General features: G+C 41.5%; 1 protein-coding gene across 1 annotated transcript in view; it reads right to left on the reverse strand.

Moving 5' to 3' along the window:
• Positions 1-12,903, reverse strand: part of LOC127975431 (A disintegrin and metalloproteinase with thrombospondin motifs 16-like) — a 119,794-nt gene that overhangs the window by 104,234 nt on the left and 2,657 nt on the right. The window contains exon 3 of the mRNA XM_052579475.1: positions 11,802-12,130. Within this exon, the coding sequence (XP_052435435.1) occupies positions 11,802-12,130 (329 nt within the window). The remainder of the gene's footprint in view (positions 1-11,801; positions 12,131-12,903) is intronic.

Below are 12,903 nucleotides of genomic sequence, written 5' to 3' on the forward strand. Positions count from 1 at the left end.
GCGCCCCTGTATTGATTACGGAGGTTTGAATGACATTACTATTAAGAACAGGTACCCCCTACCTTTAATGTCTTCTGCTTTTGAATTATTACAGGGAGCTCGGGTCTTCACCAAGTTAGACCTGCGCAACGCCTACCACTTGGTGCGCATTCGGGAGGGGGATGAGTGGAAGACGGCATTTAACACCCCTTCGGGACACTACGAGTACTTGGTTCTTCCGTTTGGTCTTACCAATGCTCCAGCCGTTTTCCAGGGACTCGTCAACAGCATGTTGGGTGACATGATCAATCAATTTGTCTTCGTGTATTTGGATGATATTTTGATTTTCTCCTCTTCTCTCCAATTACACACCCAGCATGTCAGACGGGTTCTCCAGCGGTTGTTAGAGAATCAGTTGTTTGTCAAGGCGGAGAAGTGCGAATTCCACGCTGAGTCAGTTACGTTCCTTGGCCACATTATTTCTACGGAGGGGATCAAGCCAGATCCCGCTAAGATTGAAGCTGTCGCCCAGTGGCCGGTCCCTGACTCCCGGAAGGCTCTGCAGCGATTCCTGGGTTTCGCCAACTTCTACCGGCGATTCATCAGAAATTTTGGTCAGATTGCTGCACCGCTCACAGCCCTAACCTCCACTAAGGTGTCCTTCAGATGGAACCGGGAGGCGCAGGTAGCCTTTGACATTTTAAGGTCCCGTTTTGTCTCTGCACCTGTTCTGTTGGTTCCAGATCCTGAGGCCCAGTTCATTGTTGAGGTTGATGCTTCGGACGTCGGGGTTGGCGCAGTTCTATCTCAGCGTTCCCTCCACGATGGGAAGCTCCACCCTTGTGCATTCTTCTCTCGTCATCTCAGCCCTGCAGAACGATGACATCGGCAATAGAGAACTGTTGGTGGTACGATTGGCTTTGAGTGAGTGGCGTCACTGGTTGGAGGGGTCAGTGCAGCCCTTCTTGGTCTGGACGGATCACAAGAACCTGGAATACATCCGTTCTACCAAGAGGCTGAGCTCGCGCCAGGCCCGTTGGGCGCTCTTCTTTGCCAGGTTCAACTTCACCCTCTCGTACCGGCCGGGATCTAAGAACACCAAACCTGATGCCCTCTCTCATCTGTTCGGTGCTCCAGGGGGGGAGGTTGCGGCTGAGGCCATCCTTCCTGAGGGGGTGGTGGTCGGGGCTCTTTCATGGGGTATCGAGCAGCGAGTTGAGGAGGCCGGTCGAGGGGTGCAGGTGCCGGGGGAGTGTCCGGCGTGCAGGTTGCCGGTGCCGGCTGCGCTCTGAGGTCCTTGAGTGGGGTCACTCATCCAGGTTAGTCTGCCATCCAGGTATTCGGAGGACGTTGTCTGCCATCCGACAGCGTTTCTGGTGGCCTACTATGGCCGCAGATGTTAGACAGTTTGTGTTGGCCTGCCCCACATGTGCCCAAAGTAAGCCGGTCAATCGCCCTCCTGATGGTCTGCTAAACCCACTCCCTATCCCTTCCCGCCCTTTGTCACACATTGCCCTTGATTTCGTCTCAGGGCTTCCTCCGTCGAAGGGTAACACTGTTGTTCTCACAGTGGTGGATCGCTTTTCCAAAGCGGTTCATTTTATCCCCCTGCCCAAGCTGCCCTCCGCCCGGGAGACCGCCCAACTGGTGGTGGACCACGTCTTCCGTCTCCATGGGTTTCCGGTGGATGTGGTTTCTGATAGGGGTCCCCAGTTCGTCTCCCGGTTCTGGAGGGAATTTTGTAGACAGATTGGGGCCTCTGCAAGTCTGTCTTCAGGGTTTCATCCCCAGACCAATGGGCAGTGTGAGCGGGCCAACCAGGATCTAGGAAGAATGCTCCGCTGTCTAGCATCCAACAATCCGAGTTCCTGGTGCCAGCAGCTCTCCTGGGCAGAGTACGCTCATAACACACTTCCGGTGGCCGCGTCAGGTATGTCCCCTTTTGAGTGTTCTGTTGGTTATAACCCACCTCTGTTCCCGTCACAGGAACCCGATGCAGCGGTTCCATCCGCCCTGGCTTTCGTCCAGCGCTGCCGTCGCACCTGGGAGAAAGTCAGGAGGATTCTGGTCCAAGCCTCTGGCCGAACCAAGACCGCAGCTGATCGTCGCCGGTCCTCTCCTCCTGCCTATGTGTGTGGTCAGCGGGTTTGGCTTTCTACCAAGGATCTGCCTCTCCGGGCGCCTTCTCGTAAGCTGGCACCCAGATTCATTGGGCCATTCCGCATCACCAAGGTGGTTAGTCCGGTGGCGATCAGGCTCAAGCTCCCTCCAACTTTTGGTCGGGTTCACCCGGTGTTTCATGTTTCCAGGGTCAAGCCGGTGTTCTCTTTCCCCCTTAATCCTGCTTGTAGTCGGCCCACCCCCCCCGCCCCCTCGTCTTGTAGATGGATCTCCTACCTATACGGTTAAGAGATTACTCGATGAGCGGCGCCGCGGCAGGGGGTTTCAGTATCTTGTGGACTGGGAGGGGTATGGTCCAGAGGAGAGGTGCTGGGTGCCATCCCGGGACATTCTGGACCGCTCGTTGATTGAGGACTTCCGGCGGCATCGAGGTAGGCCCCTTCCTAGAGCGTCAGGTGACACTCCTGGGAGGGGGGGTACTGTCGGGTCTCGGGGCTAATCACCTGCCTTTTTGGTGTGTGTTTGGATCTCTTGTCAGCTCACTGCGTCTACCTGTTTGAGTTTTCCCCGCCCTCCTTGTTTCTGTGTTGTGAACCTTAATTGCTCGCCACCTGTTTTCTATGTTCTTCTAATTTTTTCCATTTTATCATTCCCTGTGTTTCTCTGTCTATTGTCAGACTGTTGTTACTTGTATCAATAGCTCTGATCTTCTAGCTGTTCTTGGCACTCACCTTTGTCGTGTCTTGTCCTCAGGCGCCAGTGTGTTTAGCTGATTTCTCTGCCCCCTGTTCCCACAAGGCGCAGAGCTCTTGGAAGCTTCAGTGTCATCCCTCCGGTCTCAGCGGTCATACAAATAACTGTGGAACATTACTCATCGGTTTGATTCATCTGCTTCGACTATTCTTCCAGTCACTACGAGTAATCCTGTGAACGTGACTCATCTGCTCTGCCTCCTCTGCTTTAAATAAAGCCTTGTGTAAACCCGCATCTGAATCCTGCCCATTTCTCCTGACACAATCCTGCTAAATACAACTATTGTAACTGAAAATAAATAACTGTTTATATTATTTGTATATGACGTGTATTTGTAATGTGTATCTTTGTTCTAATTTTTATAACAAAGATAAAATAATGACGATTATAAGGTAATGAATTGGCCTAAATATCCACCAAACTTTTTCAGATTTGTTACCTTAAAAGGCTTTATCTTTATAATAGGGAAATTAGTTTGGCTGCAATGCTCAAACAGCATGACAAGGAATCGTGATAAAATCATGACATTAAAAATAAATAAATAAATGATATTTTTGCCATATCACCAAGGGGGGACAAACCCATACACAGCAGTGATGCGCGGATTGATCCGAAATGAGCGGGTGCCTGCGGTCACCCGTGGTTACCCGCGGTTACGAGTCATCCAAAAATATTTTTTATGATATTCGGGTCGCGGTCGGTCGGGTCATTTGAAATACCTTTATATTTTATATAGTACTAGACACAATTTTGAAATACATAGGACTACACTTTATTGGCTGAATAACTGGCGCAAACAGAGTGACCATCGGTCCCGCTTTGTTGTACTGCACAGCAACTTTACCCTTTGTCCCGCCTCATTCAAATTGAGCATATGTCCCACTTTTTCATTCGACCCTGCCTAATAAATACACGGATACGTCCATAGGCGTACTGTTAACTTCCTGTCCAATAGTTCAGAGGAGAGCAATAAAAGCGTTAGTCGATAGGCTGAGTCGTACGTCAATCAAACTGTTGACTGGTGCATGAATGCCTCCTCAACAATCTCAAATTGGATAGCACGTGCGCTGTTTCGGTCAGGTTAAGCAGCAATGGCCAGTGTGGCCACGAAAAAGAGAGGATGCACTTTTAATAGCGAATGGACCGCAACATACTCTTGATTAAAGACCTGTAGATGGCGAAGCAGAGAGAGCTTTTTGCATTTTATGCAAAAGCAGTTTTTCTGTGGGACATGGTGGAGAATATGACGTGAAGCGACATGATGTATGTGAGTACCACAGAAAAAAAAACATCATCAAGAAACATGCAAATCAGTGCAATCGTTTTACAATAAACCAAACGACCCACAGTCTGACAAAGTTTGGGCAGCAGAAGTGACAAGCATTTGTCATGCTGTACATCACACACATTCATATTGCTCTACTGCAGTAACAAATTAGCCCCAGTCATTTTTCCAGATTCTGAAATAGCTAAGGAAAAAGCTTTATGTGCGTGGTCATAACGTGCATTATCCCGTAGGCTACAGTCTATTTAAGTAATTAAATTAATATAAAGGGGCGACACATTAACTACTTTTAAAAAATGCGGGTCAGGAAGCGGGTCGGGTACAATATTTTCTTTTTCTTTTTTTGCGGTCTGAGTTGCGGGCGGGTTAGTTGAAAATATCAGTCGGGTGCGGGTTGTTTATACATTGACCCGCGCGTCACTGATACACAGATTAAACACAGGCAACAGACATTTACAAGTTCTTAGCCTTTGCCTAGAGAGATCTGCCACCTGACAAAGAAAACATTTCTTTAAAATTGAATGCCACTATGTAGTGCAGAACAAAATCACAAACAAGTAGGGGTGGGCGATATTGACAAAAATGTATATCTCAATATTTTTTTTTCAATATCTCAATATTGATATTCAACATTTTGCAATCCTTTAAAGAAATATGTGCAAATTGGCAAAGAAGGTCCAGTTGGTCTTTTGACTTGCTGCATTTGACCTATTGTGTAGAATTACTAGTACATAAAGATATGAGACATTATTGATTTAAATGAATTTAAAATAAAAGTTACTGTACTAAATATTTATTTTAATACAAGTGCTTTTTCAGTACAATATATGTACATAATAAATTAACTTTGTGCTTTGCAAACAGTACTCTGTTAGTAATAGACTAACAATGTGACTACCTCTTTAAAAAAAGTTGTGTTTTGCAAAATGTAAACATTATAACACAACACAATATAACATATTTGCACATTATATTAATATAAAAAGAAAAGACAAAAGGAACAAAATAAATAACAGACACTGCTCTGCAGTACGACTCCGAGGTTCTGCTGGACCACAGATCAGAGGTTGTGGCATAATAGGTGACCTTCTGCAATTTATGGGACAGTGTTTGTCAACAAAACTTGAACGGTTTTGGTAGAGCTTTTTCACTGAAATATCTCCTTGAAGGCAGATTATATCTGGGATCTAAAGTCTGTAACATTTCTTGAAACCCATATTTCTCGACTGATTGAATTGGCAACATAGATCTTGAAATAAAACTTGTTACAGAGTTTGTCTACTTTTCGCTTTTTTTGTCATATGGTGTTTTCTTTGTGAATGTTTCATGAAGCTCGTCACTCGAGGACGCCAAATACATTTAAGAAAAACGTTTTACCTTCAGACTTCAGTTTTCCGCAAACAATGCATATTTTGCCATTTCTAGCAGCTATTTTCTTTACTCTTTTTTATGTTTTGGATTGTTGCTTCAACTAAGAAACGTCATAATACACAGGTAGGAACTCCGTAGTTGTATTGCAAATTAATAGCAGCTTACGCATTGAGCAACGATCGTGATTTTGTACAAAAAATAAAATAACATACAGTCGAACAAACCCTTACGTTATTAAAATTGCTACATATAATTGTTTAGAAGGTTATAGTGTGCGTTATTTGTTTTCTCTTTAACTTTCTTTAGCACTTTTCATGTTTGGGAGGTCGGATTGTACAAATTATAAAATATTCGATATCCCAATTTTTCCTTTCATCCAGACAATAATTTGGATATTATCGTCTAAACGATATATCGCCCACCCCTACAAACAAGATCTCTTAAAATCGATAATTCAGCCAAAACATTTTGTCATCATTTACTTAGCCTCAAATTGTTCCAAAACTGTATTAATCTTTTTCATCTCACTCAATACAAAATAAGATGTTTTGATGAATTTTTTGGGTGAACTTTCCATTTCATATCCCAAAAGTAAATTTTGTAAACCTTCTTCTTTTCACATTTATCTTCATAGAAACAGGTCCCAGTAATATCACTCTAGAGTTTAGAAGAGGTCTTAACAAAACACTGCTCATGTTTGTCAAGATCTCTCTATACACTATATACAATATCAACTGCAACAAACATTAACTTGAGCTATAAAGAGCATGGGTTGACAAAGATTTGCGGCACAGACAGCAAATTCACTGTTGTCGTAAGAGCTTGAATTATGCTGTTCGGGAACTGCTGGATGATGCAATGGATAAATCAAATTTCAGTCAAATTTATATCAGGCACAATATAAATATCAAGTTTGGTCTAAAGCAACTGCCAAATGGGAAACTGGAGAATTCTGAAGGAAATCATAAATTTGATGATCTATCCAGGGAAATCTGTACCTTTCCATTTCTGCCAGGAGGAAACTCGAAAATGTAAATCAACTTACACACATGGCACTTAGCATACGGTTTAGTGTAAGTAAACATTGCAAATCCATGTTGTCAACCGGGAGTGGTGCTGCTGACGGCATTCCTGCTTAAGTAACACGTAAGAATCATCCGCCACAAATCTGCATCTCAGTCTCCCAGGGCCATGACAAGCTTAACTAAAAACAAATGTCTGCGCTGCCTCCTTAAATACCTCTCATGAAATTACACACTGAGAGTTACAAGGTGCAAACAGCAGTCATAAAGTGCCAGGATACAGGCTGAGACGCTACCTGGGAGAAAATAACAGCTGGGAAACGGGCAGATCCAGGCACGACCCTGGAGGAATCAAAGGTGCGATGCACCTGACGCTGTTCCTATTTCCATGAGAGAGAGGCTTGTACTTGCCTCGCCGCTTTTAGAAGCTGAAACCAAACTTCTGCTCTCCTCAGAGCTGCTATAACAGTTTATTTGCCAGCTGAAACTATTTGAGGAGGGTGTCAATGATTCGATTGTTTTTGTTTTTTAAATCCTCTTACATCATCTCAGTGACTAACTGTTGCTGTTCTTGTCATGAAGAGGCAGATTTGGTCTCAACACTTTCCTGGACATTGCATTGCATGAACACTGACAGTACATATCAAGGCTAAATCAACTTAAGCTCCCCAGAAACACCACCTCCAGCAGGACAGCATTTATTCCTTGCACATTAACAACGACCTCCTGCCAACGATTAGTCACCAGCGGCGCCTCTTTCTGCTCTGTTTTTACAGGGCAAATCGTGCTACGCTCCATTTCTGTTCATTATAAATAAATATGCTAGTCTTTAATTCTGTCAGTCCATCAAAGCCACATTTAAAGCCTGTAGAGTGAAACATTGATTGTTTCTATGAGAGATAATAATGTATATATTTTGGAAAAGAGATCTGAAGTGTTGCTGTGGGTTGCATGGCTTAGTTTCCAAAGTCTAATAATAAATGCAAAATCATAATTATATTAGAAACTTGGTTAAAGATGATGAACCAATGCAGCAGGCTTTTTTCTTTCAATATAACAGGACCTGTACCAAAAATAGATAGTACAAAGTCTCAGTTTAGACCAGTTTTGTACTGCCTTGTCTTCAGTGCTTTAAGTGGCCGAAAAAAGGTGCAGGTACTCTATTATTATTATTAATTTTTTTATGACTCCCTTCATCCCCTGAGGTAACAACAATTAAACTGAAGGGGTTTTATATACATCAGTCAACAGACAACCTAATAAAAAACAATAAATCATTTTATTAGTTTGTGGATTTGCTTGAGCTAGAAAGAGCTACTGAACATAAAATGTGCAAAAGGATATTGAATTTTTTTTTTTTTTTTTATAAAATGTAGCCTACATAAAATTAATTATAAAACGTAACATAACCACAGAACCATAGAGCCAGTGAGTCATCTGATTCTGACCGTGTTCTTTTAGTTCTCATATTAAGTGTTGTTCACTGTATTTGTATTTTTACCGAGTGTACACGTTCCACACACCCTCTCTGGCGACACATACGCTTTTCTCTTGTAAAACTCAAGGATGTATGGGTATGCTGTGTCTGAAATCGCTCACTCATTCACTAATCCCTACATAGTGTATGGCAGTTGAGTTCACTCAGGAAAGAGTGAACAAATAAATAAGTGAACGGATTCGGACAGTGACGTATAGCCTACACTGCGCGTGAGACTTGGAGCTGTTGCAAAAACATAGCCATATGTACTTTTAAATTACATGTACCTAATTTTAGAAAATAATACTAATAGCAATAATACTCAAAATTGCTTTATAATGCAGTTATATATATACCTCCGCGTCAGCTTTTTGGTTTCATTGATGGTATATAATTATTATTATTATTATTTTTTTTTTGTAATGCTTTTTTGTTCATAATCATTAAATGCTATTAAGATAACGTACTGAGAACAAAAATAAACACACATAAACACGTTCACAATTATGTATTTATTATTTTTAGTATCTTGACACTCGCTCAAGCAGCGTTTTGAGCTCAGATAAGATGGTTATAGAGCATCCTCAGGCGACCGATAATTTTACATCAGAACACACTACCTGTTATTAACGAAAAAAATGTAAATTATCCACCAAATTATCATCATTTTTGTAAGTTAACAACGATGCCACCTCAGTAAATTAGTCAAATATTAAACTGAGTTATTGCCTACATAACATATTTTAACATAAATAATGTAGGAAAAACGTTAAAACAGAAATAATAAAGATGTAAACTTCATCTCTCATTCAAACTCACTCACTCCTGCTCGACGCTAATCCGCATTTTGTGGGAAATAGTGCTTCAGTGAGTGCACATCGGTTGTACACTCGAAATCAGAATGAATTGTGGGTAAAAAAGTAGTGGATAAATGTAGGGAATGAAGTAGTTCACTCAGAATTCGGACAGCACTACAAAATGGCTGACACCCAATATAGTGCACTATATAGTGGATAGGGAGCGGTTTCGGACACAGCAGTAGTCTCTGCTCTCGGTGGGACAAATTAGGAAGGAATCTTTTTAGGAAGGGTGCTCTGAAAAGCGGCAGCGCAAAATGATTAAACTTCTATTAAAACAGATGTGCAAATGAGTGTACCTGTACACTAAAAGCACGTTCTGGGCGCACGGAGAGGTGGCGGTACGCTCAAGAGCTATATTTGGAAGTGGTGGTACTGAGTACCGGTGCGTACCGGCCAACTTAAAGCACTGCTTGTCTTAATGTCCAAGTAAACAACTTTCAGATTTCATATCCTTAAAGTTAACTTGAAACAGCATTTTCTATCCATTTAAATGCCATAATGTAACAAAATAGGAATGCAAGGAAGGATGTTTCTCATCAGAAACTGATTGGATTATCAAAAGTGGTCATTCCTACAGTAGCTGAATGGAGAAGTATACTGTAGGTTATGTTTACGCTACTTTTATTTGTTTTTTAGTGCTTGAAAGATTTTGACCCCATTGACTTTAATTCTATCGACAGTTGAAACGTTAAATATCTTATTTTGTGTTCTGCAGGACAAAGAAATGTTTAGAGAGTAAATGATTACAGGATTCGTGGGATCCTTTAACAATAAGACCAGCAACATGAATGACGCAAATCAATTTTGATTATACGCTGACTTTTAAAACCTTCCCCAAAGTAAGTATTAATGTTTTGCTTGCTTAAGCTGTGTTATTCACAGTGTTGTGTCAGATGTGTTGGAGGTTGGGTGTCCAAATGTAGATTTATGGCTTCAGCTTATGGCTGACATCACTTACAATTAGCCTGTTTTTGCAGACTGGCATCACTTCAGAAAGACTTTTAGCATGGAGTTTCCATGGCATGGCATCCGTCTCAACCCAGACTGCCATTTCCAATGACCCTCCTAATTGGCATCCCATGTGCCACCACTAAAGACAGCTATTGCACCGTTTTGTATAAAGCCGTCAGCTTGAAATCATTGGGGCCTCAATAGTCCATTCATCACGCCTTTAAATTCACATTTGGGACCTTTTATGACAAACTCTGACTGTCATCAAAGCCCTGCCAACCTACAGTAGTGATCTGCCAAGCCAGGCTTCACCATTCAAAGTGAATTTATACACAGACTTTACTAGACACAGAGTTAACTAATGACTCTGCACCACAGCTAATCACATCCAGCTGGGGGACAGTGTCATAGTCTACAAAATTACACTTCCAACACATATTTCAGCTAGTTGTAGACCCAGCATATTGACAATGACAGTAAGATTTGAGCTGCCTCCATTTAAAGGCTTACATTTGCATAAAGGTTAAAAGCCATTGGAAATTAACTGCCACAGGATTAACTCTGAGTAACTTTCTTCAGAATGAGTTCACTACTTGCTAAGACTTCTTTCTCAATGATAATTGTTCTTAGATTTAACACCAACTTCAAACACACCAGGTGTGATGTCGTACTGTTAATACTGTGAATCTCCAATTGACATACTGTTGTGACATGGGCCAGTGTTAACCATGGGATCAAGGTTTGGACAGGGTTTTTAGCCATTAGTCTCTGTTTATAGATTTGTAGCTGAAGTGTTCCTGTGGCTCAGTGGTAGAGTAGTGCAAAAGGTTGTGGGTTCAATTCCCAGTGAACACACATACTGATGAAAAAAAAGAAGGGTATAGCCTGAATGCACTGTAAGTTGCTTTGGATAAAAGCTTGTAAATGTAATGTAAATTTAAATGTATCATTATAATCAAACTCCTTTTCAAAATGATCTGATTACAAATAAAACAACATGTATTGATGCCTATGTGAGTATAATATGTGTTTGGTTCACTGAGGATGGGTATACATCTTCCAAATGTTGATTTGACTAATAAAAGAGGGCTCTGTTCGCAAGTAAAACCTCCACTGACCTAAATTTATGTGGATTATTGAGTCACTGGTTTAAGGGGATCTTAATGCCGGGCTTTTAGACAGTCTCTGTTGATGGGGCAGGACACTTTATGTCCAGTCGGGGTAAAGTCATGAGAACTGTGGCAGAGTCAATCCAACGCTCTATATTGACTTTATATTCCAGGAAGCTGCCTCCTTGTCATTTCTGATTTATAACAACAAAAAAAAAAAAAAAAAAAAAAAAAAAAAACAGAGCAATGCCTAAAAGCTGCTGAGTGACAAGTTTGGAGCAAAAAAAAAAAGCTAAAAAAAAATACAAACATGTTGGCCCATTTGGTTGGATCATTTCTCAAACAAAAAGAAGGTAAGGGAAAGGGAAAGCGGAACTGATATAAACCAATAAAAAATGTTTCTCAGTATATCTCCTCCTCTCAGACAAGGGTGGTGAAATAATCAATTTACATGGTTAATAATAATAATAATGAATGTTTCCTGTTACTGATTGCGTTTCCCTCCAGTGTGCACAGTTCTCAGACCACTAGTAAAAGTGTAACTGTGACTCATATCCAGTCTTTTTCAATCAATATCCCACATACAGTAATGTGTACATTAGTACTGTACTTTTGAAATGGATATATGGCATAAATAAGAAATGCAGCTTTCTACATTTCAATACAGTAACTGTCATCCAAACTGTTGTCATAGTTTACAGCAGGTAATATGAACAGACTGCAGTGTTATATTGACGAAATAACTAAGCATTTTGACTCAGGCATAGTTTTAAGAAATGCATTCGAGAATAACTGTAAGACTCTCTGAAAATGATTCCTTCCCCAAATGACCACAATCAGCTGTGAAACAGGATAATCCATCAATCCACTCACCATCCCTGCACATGTCGACAGGGCCACGGATGAGTTGACCTCTGACCTCAGCACCCCGTGGTAGAAGCAGAGGTGGTCTTGAGGAAAAGGCAGCAGGCTCTTGGTGCCGCTCCTGCCCAGGGTTTGTACGGTGAAGCTGGGGGCGATCAGGTCACGTGACGGCTGCAGGTCCAGGTGGAAGTCCTGTCCTAATCCACGCAGCCTGAAGTGCACAGCGAGGTCATGATCTTGACCCTCTGTGGAGCGTTTCCTGTGGTGATGGTGGGCCACGGCATGGGAAACGTAACGGCCTTGATGGTCCACCTCGTATGGGGCCACGATTTCATATTCTACATAGAGGAGGAAGTGAGGTCATTAAAACTGGAGTTGAATATTTTTTTTTTCTGTTCAGGGGTCCATTCATCATACTTCACTTAATTAATCTGAGATGATTTGAAAGATTCCAGGGGTCAGTTTTACTAACAGCTTGTGCCAGCGCAAACCGTCTTTTGATGTTAAAATAGTACTGTCAAATTTTACTAAAGATGAGCAGTGACGAATTAGTGCTTAATTTATAATTGATTATTTTTGCATCTGCTCTTATTAAATATATACTTTTGTAGGAGTTTCCCTTTTAGACACAAAAGTTATAGGAGAAGCGTATTCAAATGAATCATGCAATGCGTTTTACTAATGTTTGTGCTTGTCAAATTACTGGATTTGCGCCATTATTTAATGCCCAAATAAAGCATGTCACACTATTTTGCACTTGAAATCGCTGCAGTTATTGCTGCAGAGAACAGAGAGCGAGTGCTAGAAGGGAGAGGGTTTTTCCTACACATAATTATTTATTCACATTTATAACACATTTTGCCAAGCCATGTTATTTTTAATTTGCTTCAGGAAATAAATGAGGAGTTGGAACTTAAGAGTCACACCAGCTCTATCAAAACTTCTTGCAAACCTTCATTTTTTTGGCCTCTGGTTCTTTTCAACCTACTGTCGCTCCTTTATTTCTTCTTTCTTTATTTGCGATTGCACTAATTTGCGCTAGTTTGGGATATTGCATTGATTGATATGTAAATTAGATGTTGTGTCTGTGTTCTTTGTTCTGCACGTTGTT

The sequence above is a fragment of the Carassius gibelio genome, chromosome B16 (assembly GCF_023724105.1).
Source record: "Carassius gibelio isolate Cgi1373 ecotype wild population from Czech Republic chromosome B16, carGib1.2-hapl.c, whole genome shotgun sequence".
NCBI classification, from domain to species: Eukaryota; Metazoa; Chordata; class Actinopteri; order Cypriniformes; family Cyprinidae; genus Carassius; species Carassius gibelio.